Source organism: Euleptes europaea, chromosome 6 (genome assembly GCF_029931775.1).
Source record: "Euleptes europaea isolate rEulEur1 chromosome 6, rEulEur1.hap1, whole genome shotgun sequence".
Taxonomy (NCBI): domain Eukaryota; kingdom Metazoa; phylum Chordata; class Lepidosauria; order Squamata; family Sphaerodactylidae; genus Euleptes; species Euleptes europaea.
The window spans coordinates 24,032,296-24,059,551 of record NC_079317.1 but is presented as its reverse complement, the minus strand read 5'-3'; the positions used below and the strand labels follow the sequence as shown (position 1 = coordinate 24,059,551).

Here is a 27,256-nt window from a genome sequence, read left to right as displayed (position 1 = left end):
GTCTGTTTGCAGTAGTCAAAAAGGGCAAGAGTCCAGTAGTACCTTAAAGACTAACAAAAATATTTTCTGGTAGGGTATGAGCTTTCGTGAGCCACAGCTCACTTCTTCAGATACAGCTAGAATGTGAATCCATTGGTCTTTAAGTAGAGGAACAGTATGTAAATGTGAATAGCAGGCTTGATTGGATTAGGTGTGATATGCAAAAGAGTCTGTGATGTCCAGGGGAGAGATGGGTGAGGAGAAATCAGCATTGGTAATGGGCCATGAATGCAAGGTCTTTATTCAGCCCAGGTAAATGCATTGACTTTAGTTTGAATATCAACTGTAATTCAGCAGTTTCTCTTTCCAATCTCCCTTTAAAATTCCTTTGTAAGAGAACTGCTACTCCTAAATCTGCAACAGAATGTCCTGGAAGGTTGAAATGTCTGAAATAAGTCTGACATCAGAAACCACAATATTCAAAAACCAGTGGGTGAACATTTCAACCTTCCAGGTCATTCTGTTGCAGATTTAAGAGTAGCAGTTCTCTTACAAAGGAATTTCAAAGGGCGATTGGAAAGAGAAACTGCTGAATTACAGTTGATATTCAAACTAAAGTCAATGCATTTACCTGGGCTGAATAAAGACCTTGCATTCGTGGCTCATTACCAATGCTGATTTCTCCACACCCATCTCTCCCCTGGACATCACAGACTCTTCTGCATATCACACCTAATCCCATCACGCCTGCTATTCACATTTACATACTGTTAACATTTACATACTAATGCTTGTCTGAATTCACTCTCCTCTACTTAAAGACAGATGGATTCACTTTCTAGCTGTATCTGAAGAAGTGAGCTGTGGCTCACGAAAGCTCATACCCTACCAGAAAATATTTTTGTTAGTCTTTAAGGTGCTCCTGGACTCCTGCCCTTGTTGAGTTCCCTAGAGTAGCAGAGAAGGGCCAGAGCCCAGTCGCACCTGAAAGACGAACCAAAACCTGTTTTCTGGCAGGGTGTTTCCTTGTCCCTGCCCGTGCCTGACTCCAACCTGTCGTGCTCCTTGCAGGCTCTGCCCAGCGGCCCGGCTCTCCTTCATGGACGGCCCTTCGCCCCCCGCCCCGGCCCCCCTGGTGAGCGATGGCCTCGGCGGACAGCGAGGTGAAGACCCTCCTCAACTTCGTCAACCTGGCCTCGAGCGACATCAAGGCCGCCCTGGACAAGTCGGCGCCCTGCCGCCGCTCCGTCGACCACCGCAAGTACCTGCAGAAGCAGCTCAAGCGCTTCTCGCAGCGGTGCGGGGCCCGCCTGCCCCGCGGCCGCCACCACCACCACCACCACCACCACCCCCCGCCGACGCCCGCCAGGCCGCCTGAGGAGAGGCCGCGAGGCCCGGCCGCCCCCAGCGCGCCCCCGCCCGCCGGCCCGAGCCGCCAGGCCTGCAAGGCCGCCGAGGAGCCCGCCGGCCGCAGCGCTCCCGACGCCCCCGCCAGGCCCGACCAAGTGCCCATGAGGAAAAGGCAGCTGCCCGCCTCCTTCTGGGAAGAGCCCCGGCCGGCCTTCCCCGCGGCCTCCTCCTCCGAGGACCTGCCCCTGTACGAGGGGAAGAAGAGGACGAAAGCGCCCGGCGGCGGCGGCGGCGACCAGGCCGCAGCCCCCAGCGGGCCCGAGGCGGAGGCCGCCAAGGGGCTGAGCGCCTGGGGCTGCTGCCCTTTCCAGTACCACGGACCGCAGGCCTCCAACGGCGTCTACCCGCCGCCCCTCGCCGCCGCCGCCCCTTTCCCGGCCTTGGGCCTGTGGCGGAAAAGCGCGGCCTGCTCCACGGGCGGCGGGGAGGCCCAGAAGGTGCACCGGCCCGTCGTGTGGAAACCCATCCCCACCAAGCCGCCCCCCGTCTTCGGCGTCTTCGGGTACATTTAGGCGGGGGGTTTTTTTTGGGAACCGCCTCCTCCTCCGTTCTTGGAGGCGCCCGGAGAAGGGATCCGGGGGATCCGGGCCCCTCTCGGGAGCATCCCGGCCCTGGAGCAAAGATACAGGTGGGCAGCAGGAGCGCACCGAGGCAGCGAGCGCCAACAAGGCTGCCCTTGGCGTGGGCAGCGCTAGAAAGGAGGCGAAAGAGACCCTTTTCCCCCCCCCCCCGTCGACAAGAACTCTGCTCTTCCTGGCATGTAAAAAGGGCTAAAACGAACAAAACAATGAAATTAAAAAAAAAGGTGTTCCCGCAGTTCAGTCTCCACAGTTCAGATTTACCTTCGGTTGCTAAAGCGACTGCCGTTCATAGCGAAAAGAAGAGCTCCCTTTTGTGAAAATTAAACAGCAGTTCAGTGGCACCTTAAAGACTTAACAGTTTTGATTAGTCTTTTAAGATGCCTCAGTCTAGGCTCCTGTTTAATCTTGCTGCAGATCCTGCTTTTTAACCTCAAGAGTAGCTGGTCAAAGGGATCAGCTAAGCCGTTGGATGCTTTTAAAAACTTTTTTTTCTCCATTTGAAGAAAGTAGTTTTTACTTCGCTTTGATTTGGCGTACATCTATAATGGCGCAGGCGATACATTGGGTTTATTTAAGTAACATATTTGCTGTTGGGGCGGACGGCTAAAGTTTCCCGTTACGGGAAGGGTCAGTGGCACAGAGCATGTTTTGCTTGCGTCAATCCCCACCTCTTCTCAGGTAGCAGGGCTGGCAAAAACTGGAGAGCCACTCCCCATTAGACAATATAGGGCAAGAAAGGCCGGAAGGTCTGATGGTATAAAGCAGCATCAAATATGCATGCAGAGGCCGTGTAAATGGGGGTGGTTGGGAGAGTGGCAGTGATATATGCAGTATTCCACAGCAGAAGAGATCTCTGTTATAATGAAAGGTGTCACATGCAAAAGTGTTCAGTTATGTTGCTGATCATTCAGATGCAATGTTCTGAATCCCTTCTGAAAACAGGACGCCTGTGTACTTGTAAAAGAGCAATAGTGGAGTAAACCACTAGCAAAGGAGACCTCTGAGTACATACAAGGTGGCCTTGGTTTGGCCTGCTGCATACTTGGTGATACGAACAAGATCTTATCAAAAGTAGACCGGCTTGAGAAGATTGGGGGAGTCTTGAAACAGATGAGGTGTGGGTGAGCTGCAAAGAATTTGCAGGTGTTCTGCAGGAATTAAAGGCCCCTAGAACTCAGGGGTGTTTTCCATACTGACCACCCTGCACATTCTACCTCTGGATTCTTTTATTCTAATATAGAAAGGGATTAACAGAAGAAGCATGAGGGCTGTTTAGGGTGGGTGAGGGGCAGCCAGTTTATATGGTATAAAAAGGAACAACAACAAATAATCATAAAACACACTGCTGTTTTACAGTTTAATATATCAAAGAAAATATCTTTTGAACCTTGTGTGACTCCCCCCCCCCAATCCTGAAATGGTGATCTTAGTAGACATTTCTGGTTCAGTAGAAAAGAGCAAGAGTCCAGTAGCACCTTAAAGACTAAAAAGATTTTTGGCAGGGTATGAGCTTTCGTGAGCTGTGGCTCACAAAATCTCATACCCTGCCAGAAATTGTGTTAGTCTTTAAGGTGCTACTGGATTCTTGCTCTTTTCTACTGCTAGTGCAGACTAACACAGCTACCCATCGTATCTACTTCTGGTTCAGAGGCTTAGGATGCTTTTCTATAAAGTCAGATTGCATCTGTCTGGGAGGGGATTCATGTCTTTGGCTTTTGTTTATTTTAAATAATGCATTGTGATCCCCCACCCATGGATTATGGAAAAAATAAATATTAAGAATCAAGGTGTATAATACCCTCCCTACAGAGAGAGAGAGAGACTTTTACAAATACAGAGAATATAGAACTTTGTTTCAGCTACTTGATCTGTCAATGCAGCCAGCCATTCATCATCCAGATCATCATTCATCATTGCTCCATGTGTCGACCTCACAGATGTTAAACATTCCCTCCAACTGCAGCAGGTACAGAAATGTCTTTTATGCTACTGCCTGACCCCTTTGTGATGCTGAAGACATGGCCAAAACGTTATTAAAACAGTAGCCCAGAACAGGTTTATAAATAGCCACAAATGGCTAACAAGAATGTTTGTGGGCAAATGGGGAAAAATGGTGGGCTAGTAACTTCTGTGAATTTACTCACAAAGTTGTCTTAGAGTGAATGGAGAACTTCATGGCAGTGTCATTTTATGTTGGCTTTCCAGTACTTTACATGATTAGGATTGACTGGGTATGGGACTGATATATAGGAAGGGGCCATGTGAGAAGTTCCAAAAACCACAGGCAGGTATGTATCTTTCCGTAACCATTGTGGTTCAGGCTCCCATAAGCAACTGCATGAAGTTTAGTCTGAGCCCTCTGGTAATATTTTGATCCACCAATTATACATGTGCATGTGGGCCTGCCCTCTCCATTGACAGAGTTATGGCATGAATCCAGTGATACAGAAGTAGAAACCTAAATGGACTTAGCATAGTTCCACATGTGCAATATCTTGTATAACAGCTAGTGCATTCATCCTTGTGTATTATAATGCCCAGAAATTGGTTGCACAACATCTTGAGGATATGCGATTGAGGATATAAAGTTTGATTCAGTGCAAGAGGCTTCTTCAATCTTTTCCTTGCATTTCCACTCGTGCAAGAGCTGTAGCACAAGTAGGGCTGCCAACCTCCAGGTACTAGCTGGAGATCTGCTATTACAACTCATCTCCAGCCGATAGAGATTAGTTCCCCTGGAGAAAATGGCCACTTTACCAATTGGATTCTATGGCATTGAGGTCCCTCCCCAAACCCCGCCCTCCTCAGGCTCTGCCCCCAAAACCTCCCGCCAGTGGCGAAGAGGGACCTGGCAACCCTAAGCACAAGCAAAAATTTTGTGCTACATCCAACCCTCTGTGTACACATAAGGTGCATGTAGAACTCCAGATTCGTGCACAGTGTTATATGTTTAAGGTATGAGGGAAAACTGCCTTTGGAAATGAAATTTTCTGCAGTGGTTATTACAATTTAGGCTGGTTTAAACTTTCCCAGCTTAATATAGGTCACCATTGTACATCTGTACCAAGCAACTTCATAAAATTGCTCCAGTTATGATAAATAATTATCTTACAAAACAGCCACATAGTATCTGAAAGATAATTTTTACTCACATTTAATGCAAACAGTGGAACCTGAAAACAATACTTTGATAAATACTGCACATGCCCATGCCCCCAATTTATAAAAGCTGTTGTAACAAAACCAAAAATGTAAAAGTGCATTATAACACAAAGCAAACTGCACACATGCCTATAGAAATAATTCATTAATTAGCTACTACAATCTCTAGAATATCCCTAGAATATCTAATATGATAACAAAAGTTTTTCTGTCATCACAATTCATGCCAATGTTTTATGCACTGGAACAGCAAGAAGTGTATAAAGTCCGGCTTTTTTTTCAAATTTACAATCAAGGTTTTATATTAAAAAGTAGCATTTTTACAGAAGTGTTATGACCCCCCCTCCAGTTTATGCTGGCAGCTGCACTTGAACCTCCTGAGGTTTGCACTAACTTTTTCAACATTGCAGATCTGATTCACTGGGATTTTTCCTGATTTATGGACAAATCTACAGGTTACTAGTGCATGCACGATATGAGAAGAACTAGGAGGGCCTTTCTCAGCTTGTTTTTCTCCAATACCCTGAATAAACAAGTTTTCCCTAATGTGCACAAGCTGACTTACTTCTTCAGTGCCTGCATCATATGAACATTGGACTCTTAAATTCAAGAATTAGTACCTCTTTGCTCCACCCATAACCAGTTAAAACATTTCCATGTTATTTTTTTAAAAAGGCGACAAATAAAACTGCAACCTTAACATTACTGTACAAAGGAATTTTGTTTTACTCAGTAGTAATTATTACACCTCATGCCAGCGTGGTGTAGTGGTTAAGAGCGGTGGTTTGGAGCAGTGAACTCTGATCTGGAGAACTGGGTTTGATTCCCCATGCCTATACATGAAGCCAGCTGGGTGACCTTGGAGTAGTCACACACTCTCAGCCCCACCTACCTCACAGGGTGTCTGTTGTGGGGAGGGAAAGGAAAGGCGATTGTAAGCCGGTTTGATTCTCCCTTAAGAGGTAGAGAAAGTCGGCATATAAAAACCAACTCTTGTTGTTGTTGTTGTATTATGATTTTAGACTGCCTTTAGTGACACTGGGCTTATTGGTATCACCAATATTCTAAAAGTAAAATTAAAAATAAAATCCATCTTCTAAAAGCTGAAGCATCTAGCCGTGAGCTACACCAGTCATTGGCTTTGGTGACATAGAACTTCAAGCAGATGAACTACAGTACATTACCAGCCCTGTTTCTTGGGCTTACTTAATATATGTACATTCATTTCTTATGGATTAAATCTAGGCTTGCCAACTCCAGGTTGGGAAATACCTGGAGATTTTTGGTGGGGGGGGCTAAGAGAGTGGGGTTTGGGGAGGGGAGGGACTTCAATGGGGTATAATGCCATAAAGTCCACCTTCCAAAGGGGCCATTTTCTCCAGGTGAACTGAACTCTGTTGCCTGGAGATCAGTTATAATAGCAGGAGATCTCCAGCCACCACCTGGAGGTTGGCAACCCTAATTAAATCTTTGGTAAGGTCTTTATGTTATTGGAGTCATTAATTCTTCATTAGATCTATTATTAACCATGTTTCTTGTGTTGGAAGAAAAAATATTTTTAAAGACTCGGCCTTTCATCACTCAGAAGTAAAATCAGTACATATTCAAGAAGAAAGGCCAAATACATTAAGAAAAAATATGAATAAGATGGCGTCAAATGAGACAGAATTAGCAGCTTGAAAGCTGAGAGCCTAGCAAACTAAACTGAAACATGATGCTGAATTTTAAATGCAACTAGGATTTTTAAAGATCTTTTTGTAAGATCAAGATGCTTTTAGCTACGGAGCAATTCCCAAAATACATGAGATGCCCACAGGAGCTATCCTGGTTATTTCTTGATACACAGTCAAGCACATAATTATGTGGAAACTGGATTAGTACAGTTCTGGTTGGTAGCAATTTTCATAACTGTAAAGCTGGGGAAAGTGCCATTATAATAATACAATTAGCAAAATCAACCCATTCACATTACATTTTTCCATACAAGTGTGCCTAGAGAAAGTCATAATGTACAAAAAATGTATTTCCTGAACTGGTCTGTTCTCTCTTTTACCATCTCCTTACAGACCTAGTTCTCATTTGTGTGTGTGTGTGTTTTTGTTTGTAAAATGGTATAGTCGTTTTTCTGTTGTTTGCTGTCAGTGTATTTTACCCTAATTCCTTCGCTTGTTTCCCATTCTCTAAACAGTGTTAGATAAGCTTTTTCTGTGATTCTGATTACCAGGCATCTTTTTTTCCTTCTTACATAGCAAAGCCAGTCTTTCCTTGTCTCCTGTGAGTCCATTTCCATGATGTGTCACTGTCCTGTCATAAACATGGATGTCCCTCCAGGATATTTTTGATAGCCAGATTCATCTCAGGTCAGTGAGTAAAGTCATATTGTAAATAGCGGATCAGTCTTCCCGGCAAAGGCAAACTATCAATAAGAGGTATACGGTCCTTTCCAATCACAGTTCGAACTTTGATCCGGCAAAGGTGTGCAAGTGGCCTTGGAAGCTCTGGGAACAACACCAACACCAAAGTATATGTGAGTCATCAGAGCACTTTAGAAGAACATAAGAACATAAGGAAACCCATGCTGGATCAGACCAAGGCCCATCAAGTCTAGCAGTCTGTTTACACAGAGGCCAACCAGGTGCCTCTAGGAAGCACACAAACATCCTGCCTGTGTTTCACAGCACCTAATGTAATGGGCATGCTCCTCTGATACTGGAGAGAATAGTTATGCATCATGACTATTATTCATTCTGACGAGTAGCCATGGATAGCCCTATCCTCCATGAACATGTCCACTCCCCTCTTAAAGCCTTCCAAGCCTTTTCATAGATGCGCCTATTCTGAGAGTGAACATTTCACATATTGTGTCATGCTGACAACAACGCTGGGTTTTTCTTCTATGCCTTGGGATTTTTGAGAACTTCACCCTCAGCAATTCCTTTTTGCTAGAACATGTTTCCCTAATATGCTCTACTTCTGTTTGCAGGAAACATTAAAATATGAAACATTCAAACATTCAATGTATGAGCATTAATACTGGTGAATGACCGTAATAAATTTATGATGATGAATGTATGAGCATTCAAATAAGAGATTCCAACCAACAGTATGACATGATGCAGTTAATCAAAAGCTGCTCTCTGATTTTGTTGATAGTTTAGTTTTATCTCTGATTATCAGAAATCTGACATTTTAGTACACTGTTTTTGGCATCACTGTGGGAGCAAAGAATTGCACTAGGTTCTACTCAGAGCTGAATACATTTGTTAAGAGTATCATTCGGTACACCTCACAGATGACCTAGGAAGGCTTTTGGGTGGGGGCAATGAGATGATATTACTGTTTTCCACACTTAAGTAGTGAGGGAACTGAATATTTAAAGTTTTCTTTTTTCTGTGTCTGTTTTCAATTGCAAAATTTAGACAGGCTCCGTTCAAACTTCACATGAAAACATAGTGTTTTTTCATTTATGTTATTTATATCCCACCTTTCTCACTGAGATTCAAGGCGGATTACACAGTGTAAGTCAATAGCCTGGGTAGTGTAGTAATTAGAGCGCTGGCAGACTCAGGTTCGAATCCCCGCTCTACTAAGGAAGCTCACTGAGTAATCTTGGACCAGTCACTCTCTCTCAGCCTAATCTACCTCATAGGGTTGTTGTGAGGATACAATGGAGGAAAGGAAAATGATGTAAGCCACTTGGGGTCCTCATTGGGGAGAAAGACGGGGTATAAATTGAGTAAATAAACAATCAACAGGATGGGCCATTCAATAAACAATGCAGTAGGGGTTGAACTGCAGAAATCTGAAAACAAGCAGAAATCTGAAACAGTTGAAACAAAGCTGAAATAAAGTGTAAGCATTAACACGATGCGGAAATTACATAATAGGAGCAGACTACAGCAACAGCCAATACATACTATACGCAGTCCCTATCCTTTTACCAAAGCACCTTTCTGAACCATTTCATTACATTAGAGCCCTGTTATCTGTGTTAAAAAAAAATCCTGATTCATTCAGCTTTGCATAGTTTGTGGAAAGCTAGGAGAGTGGATGCCTCCCTAAACTCATTTGATTTTAGCAGCCAGAATGGGCAAGGACCTACTGCACAAGAGCTGGCCCTCACAGATCCCAGGATCTTGTTAACACCCATTATAATAACTGGGTCAAAAGTATTAGGGCAAGCATTAGGCATTCCTTCTGCCTGGCCGATAGTACAGCCAGCAGCCAGATCAGAGCATATTCTTGTTATTTTTATCAGCAAAAACTTTGCAAAAGTGTCGCAGCTAATTGTCTCTTCCTGAGACAGTAAAGGCTCAGATTCAGGAGTCAGCAGATGTCATGATACCTTAAACAACTGGGATGGTTGTGAACTAACTGGTGCAATAATTACAGAGAAATAACATTGCCTGTGGAACACAGGCAGGATGGTGCTGCTGCAGTCCTCTTGTTTGGGGGCTTCCTAGAGGCACCTGGTTGGCCACTGTGTGAACAGACTACTGGACTTGATGGGCCATGGTCTGATCCAGCATGGCTTTTCTTATGTTCTTATATCTTTGCTGCTGTAACTGCTGCTTCATAGTTCATCTAGTGGGCTCTACAGCAATTCTGTTGGATGCAGTGTGAGTTTTCTGCTAGTGTCTTTCTAGATGTCTTCCAGCCCGCTTTAGGTCACCCAGCTCCATGGGAAACCACAGGGTTGGCTTCTTTCCCAAGGGCAGGACAACAAGAGGCAATCTAGTCAATAGCTTCCAGGAGCTTCATGTTCCACACTCCCACCACACCCTCAACAGAGCATGTGTTTGGAATCCTAAAATCCCTCAGAGCATTCTGGAATTCAGTGGGATCCATGAGTCTCCATGGGTAGACCTTTCTAAAACTGCTCCCCCTTTTGTGAGGTGTTGGTGCCATATTCACCCTTGCCTTGAGTAGACAGTGGTCAAACCAAGGTTCAGGCTGAATCTCCAAATAAGACCTCCCCTCAAAGCCTCAGTGCAAAAGATTAAGTAGGCAAGGTGTGACCTCTTTAATTAACTAACTATAGTTTGTGTGATCATCTTAACTCCGGCCACTCCACTAACAATGGTTCATTAGAATCCCTCAAACCAGGATCTGAAACCGTGGTTGGAACCGTGGTTTATTAACCACAGTTAGTCTTAGCTATGGTTTCACAGTATGCGAACCTGGTTTAATCCTAGCTTCTTCCCCTGTGCCACCCTCGCTGGCTACAGAGTAAAGGCAATGAAACCAGTTTTTGTTGAGGCAAATCAGGATTTGAGTGGTCATCTGCTAGCAGAATTCTAGATTCATAAATTAATCATCGTTAAAATAAACCAGAAGTAAACCAGAATTTTGCAGCTTGTCTGAATCAAGAATCTTTTGCCTCCAATAAAGCCACCAAAATGCATTAATCTAATAGGCACAGTTGATTTCTAATATTTTCTTTGTCCTTAAACCAAATTCCTATGACGGACATCAGACAACAGAGGACTTTTTTTGGTCCAGGGAGGATTGCCTGTACCGACTTGCCAGTGAATTTACAGGGTAAATGAGAACTCTTGGCTGGCTGTGTTAAGCAGCCGATCATAGTCACCTACCTGCTTTCTTTTTAATATTAACCCAGCCTTCATAGCTGTCAATATGCTCCTTCAGCTGGGAACAAAGTTGCACATTGCCCACGTAATCCAGAAGGACGTCAATGATTGGCCCTGCCCAACGACTCATCTCTGGGGTAGAAACCATTTCGCAAAACTAGAACAGGGAAATGAGATACACTTCAGATATACTGTTAGGGAGTCAAACCTCATTCTTGAAGAATGACTACTGGCTTTGCATGCATATAAAGGAAAAGTAACAGGCATGATATAAGCATATTTTTCAACCGCATCTATATCCTAGATACTATTTATTTTATTATGGTGTGTGCCAGTTGCTGATGTATACCAGAATCTAATAACTATGATACAACATCAGGCAAAATATCTGCTATCATGCATATTATGGGCTAGATCCTATGCACTATAATCTCAGCAGTTGTTGCAGAATGGAGCTCCCCCCACCCCACCCCACCCCTTCCCTCTGCTCCCACAGTCTTCTGTGCTCCCGAAATCCTGCTTTGGGGGTTTGGCAGACCTTTGGAAAACTCAAACAGGCCCATTTTGTATTGCATTTGTATGTTAGAAACCTGTGTCCCATTCCTAATGTACTAAATGAGATGAAACAAGATGTCTGAAGAAAGCAAGAGCATGTCAAAAAACCGCACTTAACAGTTCTCTCTTTTGCTCTCTGAAATGGTTTAAATGCCCTCTAGTGGCCTGTGGATAAATTCCTATTGAGGTTACATTCCTTATATGCTTATTTCGAATTCATTAAGCATTTTATGAAACTTTTGTCCCAGCCTTTCACATTGGCACGAAGGACTGAATGATTATTCATAATTCCTTTAGTACTTATCAATGTATGAAGCTCTTTACACTGCGTAGAACTTCACATATCTTCATGACTGTCTTATGATGTATTGAGAGTTGTGGGTTACCCAAGAAAGCACAGTTTGCTTCATGGCTGAGAAGGATTTTTTTTTTTACCCAAGAGTAAGTATGGGATGCTGTCAACACATATATAAGAAACTGCAGCAAGAAGTGATCCAATTGTAAATATCAATAAAACTTTGGACATCACTGGAGTATGATAAGTTATTGTCGACTTGGATCCCTCTTCCCGTAAGATTGAGCTAAGCCATTCCAAAGTTTCATCTGCTGTCCCCCTAACTGTTAGTGGTTCCCTGGGAGATCAAGTTGATACTTTCCCCAGTCCCATTACTCTATATACTTTAAACTACAGGAGTCACATACTGCATCTGGAAACTTTTCTAAGGAAACACCATGTTACAGCTAAGTTTTGACCCTGCACCGCACACATTCCTCCTGCTCTTGGGGGTCGGCAGACCTCTGGAAAACTCAAACAGGCCCACATGAGCACATGAAGCTGCCTTATACTGAATCAGACCCTTGGTCCATCTAAGTCAATATTGTCTACTCAGACAGGCAGCGGCTCTCCAGGGTCTCAGGCAGAGGTCTTTCACATCACCTAGTTGCCTAGTCCCTTTAACTGGAGATGCCGGGGATTGAACCTGGGACCTTCTGCAAACCAAGCAGATGCTCTACCACTCAGCCACAGCCCCTCCCTCATTTTGTATTGCATTTGTATTTTAGAAACATACACACCTGTACTGGATTTGACTGTTTCTTCACCAGGGGATCGTTATACCTGTCCCTCCTAACTTCTGCAGCAGGATGGGGGCCACACCCATAGTTACACTGAAAACAGGAGTTGGCATCACAGCCCATATCCATCAGGAATTTCAGCAGAACAAGGTACTTCATGGAGAACATGATGGTGGCAGGGAAAGTGGTCGGGTGGGAAGCAATGTAAGCATTAATATTGGCGCCATAATCCAGAAGCAGCTTCATTATCTTCACATTGCCATGGCGGATGGAGATGAGCAGTGGGTTGATGAGGTCAACATTGGGATTCGCCCCAGCCTCAAGCAGCAGCTCAGCAGCATAGATGTTGTTGTTAGCAATGGCAAAGTAGAGAACGGTGGTGCGCCGGTCCTCATAGAGGCGGGCGCGCTCCTCAGAAAGGAAGGCATTCACATCAAAGCCGGCGTCCATCAGCTCTTCCAAGACGTCATCGCGGTTGTGTTCAGCCGCCAAATGCAAAGGGCTGATGCCGCTGCGCTTGATTCGAGTGCGGCTGGTTACTGGGAGCAGCATTTTGACAATCCTAGCAGAAAGGAACCAAAGCACAGGCATGGCTTTTAGTTTCTTTCCTTAGCAGAATTACTATTGTCTTCACAGCATCTAAGAGATGGGAGGACTTCATAATGTATGAGTTGGCCCTAAGCCCCCCTAGCATCAATGCTGATTCAAGAATATATTCCGCTCATGAAAAGCCTTTGGACTGGCATCTTTATCTTACTCTAAGAACTCTAAGTCTACTTTCCACTGATACCACACAATCCCATAGAATTCATAATTTCTATAGATTCAGTCAACAGCAAATAATTTAATACATAGTAATTAATAACAGCCCTGACCTGGACAACTCAGGTTAGCCTGATCTTGGAAGCTAAGCAGGGTAGGCCCTGGTAAGTACTTTGATGGGAGACCACCAAGGAAGTCCAGGGTGGCTTTGCGGAGGCAAGCAATGGCAAACCACTTCTGTTTGCCTCTTGCCTTGAAAACCCTACGCGGTCATTACAAGTCAGCTACAACTTGACAGCACTTTCCACCACCAAATCATAAAGATGGTAGCATCTCTTTCTTACAGCGTAGTTGTTCATTTCATCGTTGTACTAGAGAGAAATTTAGGAGAAATCTCTGCTGTGCAAAACCAAAAAAATTATGCTGAGGAATATAAACTATGGCTAACTCATGAAGCACTGCTCAAACCTCTAGTTGCTTCAAGCAACATAACTTTATTGAAGAAAGCTAGACATTCATCCATCAGAGCTTCCATCTCCCTGTTCCTTGCTCTTCCTGTTCTGTCTTTCTGTGATTGAGCTTCATTCCTTGAAAGTGACAGGCACGCTTCCTAAATCTGGAATTCCCAACCTTTTTTAACCTGTAGGCACCTTTGGAGTTCTGACACAAGGTGGAAGATGAAACCAAAAAGTCAGTATTGTCTACTCAGACCAGCAGCGGCTCGCCAGGGTCTCAGGCAGAGGTCTTTCACATCACCTACTTGCCTAGTCCCTTTAATGCAGGGGGAAAGAGGGTAATTTGAAAAAAATACACTGGGAAAGAGGAATTAAACAGAATAAAACCAAAACCATAGTAGTAGCTGCCATCAAGGCAACATTATTTTAATAGCACAGAAATAGACCGACCTACTTCCTGAAAACACTTGGTGGGCGCCAGGTAAGGTGTCAGCAGGCACCATGTCACTCACAGGCATCATGTTGGGGACCCCTGTCCTAAACCCTTCCCTGGCACTGCTACTTGGATTGTATGAATATCATACATGGTGGAACTGCATCATGACCCCCTATGATGCAGACAGGCAGGAAACCAGCATAGCCTAATAACTGGTTTGTGGACTGCACAGACTGGATGTGCTGGCCGAGCACATCTAATGTACCGAAAAGCACTTAAGAGGGCATATTTTTGGAAGAATTTGGCTCAAGACAGGCCTATACCATATAGTAGCTCAGCTGGGAACTATTCCAATAGGAGAACGGTCTAAGCTACCATTTTGCCTGGCATTATCTTGATATGTTTCGTCCTCATCACAAGGAAATAATCAAAGCCTTGAGAGGAAATTCACACGCAGATCCTTTCTCAAAGCGGAGATTCTGACCTCATCCAGTAAAGACATTCCCTGGAAGGCAGGAGACCTGGGTACTATTGAGCTGGCGGCTGTCTACCACAAACAAATACTTTGTGCTATCCATAACAGCTGAGATGTCATCCTCACTGCTGAGAGGACAGTATACCAAACTCCACCATTAGTCATCCCCTGATCTACTGGGGTTTATTCAAAATAAAGGGTTGGGCTTATTTTTCTTCTCCAAAAGTCTGCCTGTAGCAGAGTTAAAGAGACATTGCAAGCTTTGCTTCCAATTAGAGAGGGAACTTCTGCAGTTCAAAAATGCACAAGAAGAAAAAGAAGAAGAGTTGGTTTTTATATGCCGACTTTTCTCTACCACAGGAAGTCACAAAGTGGCTTACAAACACCTCCCCCCCAAAAAAAACAGGCACCTTGTGAGGTAGGTGAGGCTGAGAGAGTTCTGTAAGAACTGTGAATGGCCCAAGGTGACCCAGCAGGCTGCATGTGGAGGAGTGGGGAATTGAATCCGGTTCTCCGGATTAGAGTCCACTGCTGTTAACTGCTACACCACGCTAGAGCTCTCTCTTCATCGTACTGCTATCTCGGTCATATCCTGGCTCCCAGTCTGCCAGCTAGGGTTGCTAGGTCCCCCTTTCATGGGGTTTGGGAGGGGAGGGACTTCAATGCCATAGAGTCCAATTGCCAAAGTGGCCATTTTCCCCAGGTGAACTGGTCTCGGTTGTCTGGAGAGTAGTTGTAATAGCGGGAGATCTCCAGCTAGTACCTGGAGGATGGCAAAAAGGAAACAGTGCAGGCAGCTATATCCAAAAACATATATTCATGAAAGAGTGCAAAACATCAAAACACAACAAGTGCTAACACAATAAACACCTTACCAAAGGAATACAAAATATATACATACAAGTACAAAGGCTATTCACAATGTGACAGCAACAATAAATAAGGCACAGTGGCTATCTCCAACGAGATTAAGAGAGTTCAATGTAAGAAAGTCCAATGCCAATAGTTTCATAAGCCAACGTCTGTGGGAACAAAGCTTGCTGCTCCAAAAGCTTGTAGACAAGTGAAAGGTAACAGATGAAACGCTATCCCTGATATTTGTAAATAAAAAATAAATATATGTTTTGGATATAGCTGCCTTCACTGTTTCCTTTTTGCCACTACAGATTAACAGTGATAGTGAGTTTTTCTTTGGTTAGTACCTGGAGGATGGCAACCCTACTGCTAGCCCTCATATCAACATTGCTAAAAACATAAAAGGAGCTGCTGCTGCATGAAGTTCATATGAAGGCATTTGAAGGCATCCACAAATGAATGCACAACAGGAAACTAAATCCAGCCACAGCTACAGATATTCAGGATTGTGGGAGTTAAATAATATTTCACAAGGCTCATGGAGTTGACAAGACACAGTGTCAACATAAACCTTCCCAAAAAGGAAGAGAGCACCTTATAAAACAAACAGACCCCAAGTAACGGAAGGAAGGAAGGAAGGAAGGAAGGAAGGAAGGAAGGAAGGAAGGAAGAGAGAGAGAGAGAGAGAGAAAGAAAGAAAGAAAGAAAGAAAGAAAGAAAGAAAGAAAGAAAGAAAGAAAGAAAGAAAGAAAGAAAGAAAGAAAGAAAGAAAGAAAGAAAGAAAGAAAGAAAGAAAGAAAGAAAGAAAGAAAGAAACCATCTTCTTGGCTTTTATTGATGTTGTGGAGCCTTCGTGTCCTGGCAGAAAGTCTGAGTGTGGAATTCCTGCAGAATTACGTATTAAATCCACAAGCTTACTGAGAGAGGTCATCATGAAGAATATTGTTATGCAGAATACCAAGGGGATTAAAAAGTGAACAGCCACATGGGGGCAAAGTTTGTAGTTTGGATAAATGTTCTGTTCTAGCTTGCTAAAGAAGGGGAGAAGGGGGGGTTAATGCTTTCAACCTCACAACTTATTAAAATCTTGATAATGAGATATTAAGTAGTATTGGACCGAGTTCAAAGAAGAGTTAGGTCCAACATTTCTTAACAATCATGTTTTTAAAAAACCCAACAACCCAGATTTTTCAGTTTTGCACAGAATGGTTAAAATTGATTCCCAGCAATCCATGAAACCAGAATCTGAACTAATTCTGATTTCATATATTGATGAAAGTCCTTTCTAAGCAAGCTGTGAACAGTAAAAATCTGGGCTTTTTTAAAAAAAACCAAGTACAGCTCTGCTAACACCTTTTTTTACTTACAAAATTTCTATCAGTCTGTACAAATAAATGGACAGTTCTCACAGTGGAGGTAAGTAAGCAGTGGGGTCCCACAAAGATTGGTATTGGGGCCAGTATGATCTAATGTGTTCATAAATGATCTGTGGTGTGTAGTGTAGTGGCCAAGCTTGCAGATGACACAAAATCATTCAGGACAGTGAAAACCAAGGCTAATTGCGGAGACCTCCAGAAGGATCTCCAAAAATTGGGTGAGAGGGTGAAAATATGGCAAATTAAGTTGAATGTAAGGTGATGCACACTGGGGAAAAATCCCAACTTCAAATATATGCTAAGGAGGTCTGTACTTGCTGAGACTGAGAGGGGGAAAGATCTTGGGGTTGTAGAAGACAACTCAATGAAAGTGTCAACCCACTGTGCTGCATCAGTGAAAAAGGCAAACTCTACATTGGGGAAGGGATTATTAGAAAAGGGATTGAAAATAAAACAGCCAATATTATAATGCCTCATTTGGAATTCTGTGTGATGTTCTGGCCACTATATCTCAAGAAATGATATTGCACAGCTGGAAAAAAGCACAGGAGAGGGTGACCAAGATGATTAGGGGGTTGGAGCACCTTCCCTATGAGGAAAAGCTGAAGAGTATGGGATTTCTCAGTTCAGAAAAGAGATGACTAAGAGGGGACATGATAGAGGTTTATAACATTATACATGGGGTGGAAAGAGAACTTTTTCTTCCTGTCCCAAAATGCTAGAACTCGAGGGCATCCAGGACAAACAGAAATACCTCTTTACACAGAGAGTGATTAAAATGTGGAATTTGCTGCCAGAGTATGTATTGATGGCCACATGCATGGACAGCTTTAAAAGGGGATTAGACAGATTCATGGAGGATAGGTCTATCAATGGCTACGAGCTATGGTGATTAAAGGGAATCTCCACGTTCAGAGACCGTCAACCTCTGAACACCAGTGCCAGGAGGCAACATCGTGGAAGGGCCTTGGCCTCTATGCCCTGTTGTTGGACCTCCAGAGGAACTGGTTGGCCACTGTGTGAAACAGAATGCTGGACTAGATGGACCACTGGTCTGATCCAGCAGGGCTCTTCTTATGTTGTTATGTTCTTAATTGCTCCTGATACTCAAGCAACCCATACATTGTGGGCTGTTCTAGATGAACAATCCTCATCTCAGTAGCATGGTTATAAAACTGTAACCCAGCCTTCTCCATGAAGTCCTTATTTCAGTTCCCAGTTAATACCATGAAGTCTAAGCATGGGCAACTCAATTTGCTTATACCCATCTCTTATTACCCTACCTTCTTCTCACCTTTCCTTTATTCTTTCCACAGTCAGACTTTAGATTGCAGGCTTCTTGGGGGCATAGTCGTTTTTCTTTTGCTTATATAAATAGCAATAAAGAAGAAGAGTTGGTTTTTATACGCTGATTTTCTCTACCTTTTTAAAGGAGACTCAAACCGGCTTACAATCACCTTCCCTTCCTCTCCCCACAACAGATACCTTGTGAGGTTGGTGGGGCTGAGAGAATTCGGAGAGAACTTTGACTAGCTTAAGGTCACCCAGCAGGCTTCATGTGGAGGAGTGGGGAAACCAACCCAGTTCACCAGATTAAAGTCTGCCACTCATGTGGAGGAGTGGGGAATCAAATCTGGTTCTCCAGATTAGAATCCAACCGCTTTTAACCACTATACCACGCTGGCTCATCGTCGTTCCAGACACAGAGAAAACACATTTTAGGTACGAAAATACAGAAATACAGGAAGGAGAAGATGGTAGTCAAGGAAATTTGATCTAAGCAGGTCACATACTCGCAGCACAAATGCAGGCCACACAAAATATGATGCAATCTTTCAGATATCCTGCAGTGGAAACACTGCAGGACTTCAATATGTGTATTCCGCTGCTTGAGATTCAGAGGCAAAAAGAAACCAATTTTTAAAAATAAGTTGATTGTTAATAAACTCACACAAAAATAATTCTCACATACACCCCAAATCCACCTATAGGACTGAAGAATAAACAACTTACTCTAAATAGCCTTTTTTGGAGGCTATATGAATTGGTAACAGTCCATCCTTGTTTGTTTTGTTAGCATCTGCCCCTTGGGACAAGAGAAACTCTACAATATTCTCATGCCCATTTTTAGAAGCTTCATAGAGAGCAGAAGCCTTGTCACTGGCTTGGGTATTGATTTCAGCACCTGGGGGAAAAGAAAAGATGTGCAAGAGTCAGCCTTCCAGATCTATCAGTAACAAAGGGGAAACTGATATACGCTGTTCATAAATTAGTATACACTATAACGCCACATGGGCTCCAACAGCTTACACAGAATTCTTGCATACACTGGCGGTCTAATGGAGGTGAATGAGAACTTATCTTAAAAGGAGAGGTCCCCCCATACCCCCGCTACTTAGGTGAACAAAGCAGTCCTTGTGGGTAGGGCTTCACATGCTCAAAAGAATATTTCTGCTTCAGCAAATCACTGGATCAGATTATAAAATAGGTCTGGAAGTATTCCCTTTTAGGTGCCATTTAAAGATAACATTTAAATGTCCTCCCCACATGAGTGGAAGTTGGTTGTATCAGAGAACTAATGCTAATGGGTGCTGATTCACAATGAAGGATTGGCCCTGCCCAGGTAGATGGGAGTAGGGTTGCCAACCTGAAGGTACTAGCTGGAGATCTCCTGCTATTACAATTGATCTCCAGCTGACAGAGATCAGTTCAGCTGGAGAAAATGGCCACTTTGGCAATTGGACTCTATGGCACTGAAGTCCCTCCCCTCCCCAAACCCCACTCTCCTCAGGCTCTGCCCCAGAAACCTCCAGCCGGTGGCAAAGAGGGGCCTGGTAACACTAGTTGAAGAAGAAGAAGAGTTAGTTTTCATATGCCGACTTTCTCTACCACTTAAGGGAGAATCAAACCGGCTTACAATCACCTTCCCTTCCACTCCCACAACAGACACCCCGTGAAGTAGGTGGGGCTGAGAGAGCTCTAAGTGAGCTGTGAGTAGCCCAAGGTAACCCAGCAGCCTTCTTGTGGAGGAGTGAGGAAACCAACCCGGTTCACCAGACTAGCATCCGCCACTCGTGGAGGAGTGGGGAATCAAACCCAGTTCTCCAGATTACAGTCCACTGCTCCAAACCACCGCTCTTAACCACTACACCACGCTGGCTCTCACCACACTAGCTGGGAGGGCCATTTAAACATTCTCCCAAATGTGCAGAAGCTATATACCGATAAGTGTCTCTCCTTGCCAGCTAGGAGAACACCAGAACAGCACCTAAACGAAAGTCATAATTCATTAAATCTTGCTCTATGCAATTCTAACAAACCAGTTAAATTATCTTGGTTACAAAGACTGTGCTAATTTGGGAACAACTCCCATTGAACAGAGCTACTTTCTAGCAAATATTCAAAGGATTGGGATGCCCTCTTCTGTGCCAAAGAGAATACGCTCCCTTTGCACATCTGAAATCTCTTTATTGTGGTTGGCAATTTTAACAAAGCTATAACTGGGGACGCAATTACAAAGGAATAACACCGAGGTTCTTCTTAATGAGAAAGAAATGGAATCTTTATTTTATGACAAAACCTGGTGCATTGTATATATGCAATAAAATTATAGAGGTTCTCAAAGGAGCTTTTAAAGCTTGGAATGGTTGGAAAGTTTTATTGGATTTTTCTCTTGTGTTTTTTGTTGTTGTGCATAATTGGACTTTGGAAATTAAAACGCAATTTCAGTTACACTTTTAATTTACCTTTAGTGTTTTAGATATAGAGCTTGACGATAATTAAACCAAACTGCAAAATGCAATGTATATAGCATTATACAGTTAAATAATTGGATGGAAGTGGTTAGGCCTCAACATTTTCTAAAACAAAACTTGTAATATTATACAGTCAAGTGCATATTCCCCCACCCTAATTATATCTTGCACAATGGGAGAAAAGGAGAATCTAAATGTTTTAAAAATAGGGTTGCCAACCTTTAGGGGGGAGCTGGAGATCTGATGGAATTACAACTGATCTCCAGATTACAGAGATCACTTCCCCTGGAGAAAATGGCTGTTTTGGAGGGTGAAGAGTTATGCCCCATTAAGGTCCCTCCCCAAACCCCACCCTCCCAAGGCTCCACCCACAAATATCCAGGAATTTCCCAACTCAGTGTTGGCAACTCTAGGTGCTTGGGACCTTAGTTGTCAGCAGCTGCCATCTGACTGTGGCATTTTGAGAGTTGGCTCAGGGATCACAGATCCAACTCATTGAAAAAGCTCTCATTTAGTTTGGCCCCAGGGGCAAAAGCTTGCAGGGCAAATACTGTCACTTCTAAGCAGTACCTCTCATTTTCTATGTGCCATGGCTATAGATCATGAGATAAAAATAAGGCCAAGGCCAATGGTGCAAAATAGGTTAAAATATTTCTTTATTACTCAGAATAGAAATTCCCTATGCATTTCGCCCAAGGGGCTTCTTCAGGGGAATCTAGTTATTGCAGTAGTCCTTCAAATTAGCATTAAAAGAACTACTGCAGTAACTACAGGTTCCCCTGAAGAAGCCCCTTGGGCAAAATGCATAGGAAATTTCTATTCTAATAAAAAATCTTTTAACCTATTTTGCACCATTGATCTTGGCCTTATTTTTATCTCCTGTTGCTGGTACAGTCCCTTTATTTCCCTTGGATACAGATCATACCAAAGATTGCTCCTGTCATTTTTCTCTTCATGGATATTCATGGAATAAAGCACAAGTTTGATTTTTCTGAGCCCTTTGGAAGAAGGGTGGAATAATAATCATGTCAAATACACTGAAATGCAATGTTTTCTTCACTTTATTCTTAAACGGACCCAAGACCTTCCTAAGAATTTGCACACTCCCTACAAAAACCTGTAAAGGCTCCCTGTCTTTTAGGGGGTACAAATAGCCTGTTAGAATGTGGGGGAAATTATTCATATTGTTACTTTACATGTGCATCTTACCAAGACGAGTATTTGAACAGTCTTCCTCTGGAAAGAACCACAAATATAATCAGTAATCGGCAAACAGAAAAGATGACTGGAAAACTCAATTTACTCTGAATAAACGGTTCCCTTTCTTGCACATTTAAGCCATGTGCATGAAATGCCCCTTTAAGCTGTTCTACCTACCACACTTGGCCAGGTATCTCAAGGATTCCAAGTGGCCGCTCTCAGCTGCCACAAATAAAGAGGTGATCCCATAGCAATTTGCAGATTCAACCTTGGCACCTCCTTTCACCAAAAGGTCTATTACTTCTAAATCGTTCTGGCCAACGGCTTCATGAAGAGCAGTCCATCCCCGATTGCATCGGTGGTTTGCATCGGCATTGTACTGCAGCAATATCCGTACAGCTTCAACATTTTTGCGTTCGCAGGCTTTAATGACAAAAAGGGAGTGGAGGTGGAGGTTAGGATGCATCTTGAAAACATTTTAGGTGGGATGATTTCACTGAGAAGTTGCCCATTGGGTATAGTATGGATAGGGTTGCCAGTCTCCAGGTACTAGCTGGCGATCTCCTGCTATTACAACTGATCTCCAGCTGATAGAGATCAGTTCACCTGGAGAAAATGGCTGCTTTGGCAATTGGACTCTATGGCATTGAAGTCCCTCCCCTCCTCAAACCCCGCCGATGATGAAGAGGGACCTGGCAACCCTATATATGGACCATGTGATCAGACAGGCCTTACCTTAGAGTATTACTTTCAAAGAGTTAATAGTCCGTGCAGTATAGGGGCTAGAATGCTGGACTAGGATTGGGGCAACCTGGGTTCAAAACCCCACTTTGCTATGAAGCTTTCTGGGCAAACTTGGGTCAGTCATGTTTTCTTAGCCTAGCCTACCTCAAAAGGTGGTTGTGACGATGAAATGAGGAGAACCATGCATGTCATTCTTACTCTGTAAGAGAAAGGTCCAAACTAGATGATATGGGGGATCAAAATTGCCCCAGGGACACACCTCCATTTGGCAGAGTGAGTTCCTGCCAGGGAACTCCTTTTCACAGTGCTGCGGAGCTCCTATTCTGTTTGGGACCTGGTTGGGAAAAGAGTCTCCTGCCTTCCATAGCGCTGTTTTTCCAACCTAAAATGGTGTTGGCAAATAATGTACCCCTGGTGCCATTTGGGGGTCAAAAAATGGGAGGGGGGATGCAGGGACCACTCCTCCCCTGCACCATGTTGGTCCTGATCAGTATTAGGCTCCCACGGCACTGTTGAAGTTCCTTAATTGGATCTTACTCTGTAAAATAAAGTTGTATCCCTGGGGTGAAGTCAGGGGTGCATTCTCATCTAGTGTGGCCTCAAGATGAGGCAGCTAACACAAAATCCATGGATCTCATTGAGAGTTTGTTGTGTAAAAAAGCTCATGCAAAACAAATGCACAAACATATGGAGTGACTTCATATATTACATAATATAATGCTATAGCATAGTACAGCATAATATTGTATAAACAAACTTTGACTGGTTTGCCAGCTGCTGCCGTTTCTGGGATAATGTGACCTGACCCCAGTTACCCATGCTTTGGTCATATACAGGGTAGGTTACTGTAACATGTTTTTTTGGGGCTGCCTATGAAGATTGTTAGGAAACGACAACTGATTTTTAATGCATTTGATGAGGAAATGACAAATTTTTGTTTGTTTCTTGCTTACAAAGAAAATTTTGAACAAGTACTGTTGAATCGTGATTTGTAAGCAAGAAACAGACACAATTTTTCTTCTTGCATCCACTTTGGATGCTGCACAAATTATAGTGTTTTTTTTTTTTTTTAAAAAGAGAGAAACAGGAAGTCTTCAATCTACAAGTTGCACAGGAGGGAACAAATGAAGAAGGAATATATGAACCTAAGGATTTCTGAGGCTTGTTCCCTGTTTGGACAGATGAACGCAACCTGAAGCCAAGTTGCACCATTCTAAATCCAATGAAGTCAATGGTTGTCTGAGGTTGTCTCACAACCTATGGTCTCCAAAAGCAGCGACTGTTTACATCAGCTGGTCTCCCTTTCTCTCCTTCCCTCTTTTCCTTCCTCTCTTTCTTCCCTCCCTCCCTCCTTTCCTCTCCTTCTCTTCCTCTTCTTCCCTGTTTTCCACCATTCCTTCTCCTTTATGGTTCCTCTCTAGTTCTTTTGATGGACCCAGATTAGACCTCATGCTTCCTTGTTGTCTCTTAGGTCTCCCTGTTATCCTTTTTGGGACAAGTCTCACTCCCTGATTGAGAGAGATTCCCTTACGTAACTTGCTTAAATCAAAACGAGGGACTACTACTAGGACGCCATTTTTAACTATTAAATTTTAAAGTCTAATTATTGTTGATGCCAACCAAATTATATACATATGGGTTTTAGGATGATGTTTTAACAAATGCAATTATATTGCTGTCAGCTGCCCTAAGCCTGGCCTTGGCCACAAAAGGGCAGGGTAGAAATAAAATAAAATAAAATAAAAAAGACTTACCTTTATAGAGTGGGGTCTCTCTAACCTTGTTTGCAATATCAGGTTCTGCTCCAGCCTGCAGCAAAGAAATCACACACTCCAGGTGCCCTTTGTTTGTTGCTAAGTAAAGAGGTGTTTCTTCCTGAAGTGTACGCTGGTCGATCGTCCCAGGGTATGCTAGAGAAAGGATTGGGACACATTAGCAAGGCACACAGACAGCTCCAGTGGCAGATTATTTGCCAGTTATCTGTGATAAATGGTGTTACAAATTCAAATCCTTACACAATAAGGTGCCACCTGAGTTTCTACTATACAAGAGCACCTAAGAGATAAAGGTTTACTCAGAATCCTACTCAGGCTGCTTCAGTGAGGCTTAATCCTATTCAGGCTGATTCAGTGAGGCTTATTCCCAGTAGGTTTGCCAGGCCAAGCCCAGCAACTGGCAGGAAGGTTGGGGGCAGGAGCCTGGTGAGGCGCAATGTCAGTTTCATTCTATGGATGGTAACGCATGGCTGGGATGTCATTGGTTTCTGGCAACCCTGGGTCAATCCCTGTTATGTCTCACGCTCTTCGATCCTGCATTCAAAAAATTGAACGCATGGTGCCCATGTCCAGCGGGGCTCCCTCTGCATTGGCTGCATGTCCTGGGGGGCTCGAGGGGTGTGTGTGAAGGCCTCGTGCACTCCTCCACCCTGCCTTCCCCCAGCTTGGAAAGGTTCTCGAAGGAGGGTGGAGAGCCTGCCAAGGGGGCAGCGAAGAAGGGACAAAGGAAGGAAGGAAGGAAGGAAGGAAGGAAGGAAGGAAGGAAGGAAGGAAGGAAGGAAGGAAGGAAGGAAGGAAGGAAGGAAGGATGCGGAGTCGACCCATGCGCTGAAACACACCAGCAAGCACTCGCAATTTCAGCGCTTCTTTATTTTAAGTCGGGATAAAACTGGGATGGGAAAACCAAGTAAAGTTTCATGACAGAAGTGGGTCGGTCCAGCAGGAGGGAGACATCCATGCATTTGGACAACTGAAATTCGCTACATTCACAGGAGAATTGCAAGCCATGCGTTATCACCCTATGTTGCTTCCAGGTTTTCCCTGGAAGTGACCTAACAACACAGCTGACATCACCTTTCCCCCCCTTGGCTGCAGACAACAAGGGCTGCCAGTGGGAAGCCACCTGCCATAGCAGGAATCCTGGCAGCCCTAATGCCCTGGAATTAACTGATTAGGCTTTAAGACAAAGAAGTTAAAAGAAAATTGCTAGAAGAAGCAAAACTTTTGCTAAACAGGGCTTACTTCCAAATAAACATATAGTAAGATCTTGTCCAAGGAAGACCCAACATGAGATGGACAGACTATAAAGGAAGCAACGACCCTCAGTTTGCAAGACCTGAGCAAGGCTGTTAATGATAGGATGATTGGAGGACATTGATTCATAGGGTCGCCATGAGTTGGAAGCAACCTGACGGCACTTAACACACGAGATTTTATCCATGGTGACAGACTGGATTTTGTTTTTATGGGGAACTTTTTCGTTGTTGCCATCAAGCCACATCTGATTTAGGGTGATCCCATAGGGTCGTCAAGGCAAGAGGGGTTCAGAGGTGGTTTGCCATTGCCTGCCTCTGCATAGCAACCCTTGGTGGTCTCCCATCCAAATACAGATGAGGGCCAACCCTGTTTAGATTCTGAGGTCTGACGAGATTGGGCTGGCCTGGGCTACTCTGGGCTACTACTACTACTGGTCAGGGCATATGGGGAACACAGGATTATATTCAGTGCCAGAGATTATACTAAGTGCCAGAGTTTCAGTTATGCTTGCAGCTAATTGCAGAAAAGGTATGACTGAGCTGTATACAACTGTGGAAGCAGCCCAGGAATTTTTTTGGGAAAAAAACTATAAGGTTCCCTAAACCTCCTCATAAAGTATCTACCATACTTTTTAATCCTGAGATTTTTGGTCTAGCTTTTCTCTGGTTTACAATGTGTGGTTTACCAGAGAGAAAATGTAAGAAGCACTGAAAACATTACATGTGAGTAATATTTCAATCTGTCCTTGAGCCTTGAAAAAGTAGTTTCCGGGCACTATAGCTGAAATGTTCATTTACAAAAAACAGATGAAATCAATCAATCAATAAACAAACAAACAAACAAATGTTTCACAGTGTAATAAGACCTAATGCGTTAATCTGTATCCAGAGAGGACATGGCGTTTTTTACCCTATGCACAATCAGTTCCTTTTTGGGTACTTGCATTTCTGGAGCAGTTTCATGCAGCCTTCTTGTCCATAATAAGCAGCTTCGTGGAGCGGTAACCATCCATCTTTGTTAGGTTGTGCAAGGTTTTTTCCTGACTTTATCATGGCAAGCAGGGCATTTTCATCTCCTCCCTTAATTGCCGATTCAACAGGATCCGGCGCTCTTTAAAACAAAGTTGCAGATGGGTTACTTTTTGCAGAATTGCCTCTGATACTTGCAATAATATCATAACATTTCTCCAGAAATAACCAGGAGAGGGGGCAGTCACATTAAATCAGGGGTCAGCAACCTTTGACAGTTAAAGAGCCAACCAATGTCAACATTCAGAGCAAGAGAGCAACAACGAGCTGGTATAAGAAAAACTGTTTGCATAACTGAAAACATACCACTGAACATTACTGATAATTGACAGGCTGATTAAATTTCTGCAGCCCAAACAATGGTAGCTGCAAGTACTTTATCAGAAACTGGCACACACGAGTTCTCACAATAAGTAATAAAGATATACAGGAACAATGGCACTGGTTTTAGGGCACTAGCACAAATCTGCACATGGTTCGCATCTTGGTTAACTGGCAACTGTTCACCACTATCATTTTCCTTTCTGAAAAGCATCTAAAAGAAGCCCTGTAATCCCACAAACAGCTTTGCCATTTGGGGTTGCCAAGTTTACTCTGGGGGAGGGGACCTCCGGGTCCCTTCACGCCACCACTCAGCTGGGTGACAGAATGAGAGAGAAATGGGGGGGGGGGATTGACAGCCAGAATCCAGACATGCTGATGTTACTTCCAATGCAACCAGAAGTGATGTCAACATGTCACCGGAGAAGGTCTATCATTCTGTCAAAACGTTATGGTTAAACCATC

The 27,256-nt window shown here is 43.6% G+C and overlaps 2 protein-coding genes across 2 annotated transcripts in view; one reads left to right on the top strand and one right to left on the bottom strand.

Annotated features, from left to right (window-relative positions):
* Nucleotides 1-1,115: 1,115 nt before the first annotated feature.
* Nucleotides 1,116-1,901, top strand: FAM181A (family with sequence similarity 181 member A). The gene has a single exon (XM_056850763.1). The coding sequence runs from the start codon at nucleotides 1,122-1,124 to the stop codon at nucleotides 1,899-1,901; it is 780 nt and encodes a 259-aa protein (XP_056706741.1). The 5' UTR covers nucleotides 1,116-1,121.
* A 5,504-nt stretch (nucleotides 1,902-7,405) lies between these two features.
* The window catches only part of ASB2 (ankyrin repeat and SOCS box containing 2), a 30,164-nt gene continuing 10,313 nt past the window's right edge, over nucleotides 7,406-27,256 (bottom strand). The window contains exons 4-10 of the mRNA XM_056850766.1: nucleotides 26,386-26,552; nucleotides 24,165-24,320; nucleotides 21,844-22,089; nucleotides 18,725-18,896; nucleotides 12,353-12,914; nucleotides 10,727-10,880; nucleotides 7,406-7,630 (exon numbers count right to left, since the gene is read on the bottom strand). Of these exons, the coding sequence (XP_056706744.1) occupies nucleotides 7,494-7,630; nucleotides 10,727-10,880; nucleotides 12,353-12,914; nucleotides 18,725-18,896; nucleotides 21,844-22,089; nucleotides 24,165-24,320; nucleotides 26,386-26,552 (1,594 nt within the window). The 3' untranslated portion in view covers nucleotides 7,406-7,493. The remainder of the gene's footprint in view (nucleotides 7,631-10,726; nucleotides 10,881-12,352; nucleotides 12,915-18,724; nucleotides 18,897-21,843; nucleotides 22,090-24,164; nucleotides 24,321-26,385; nucleotides 26,553-27,256) is intronic.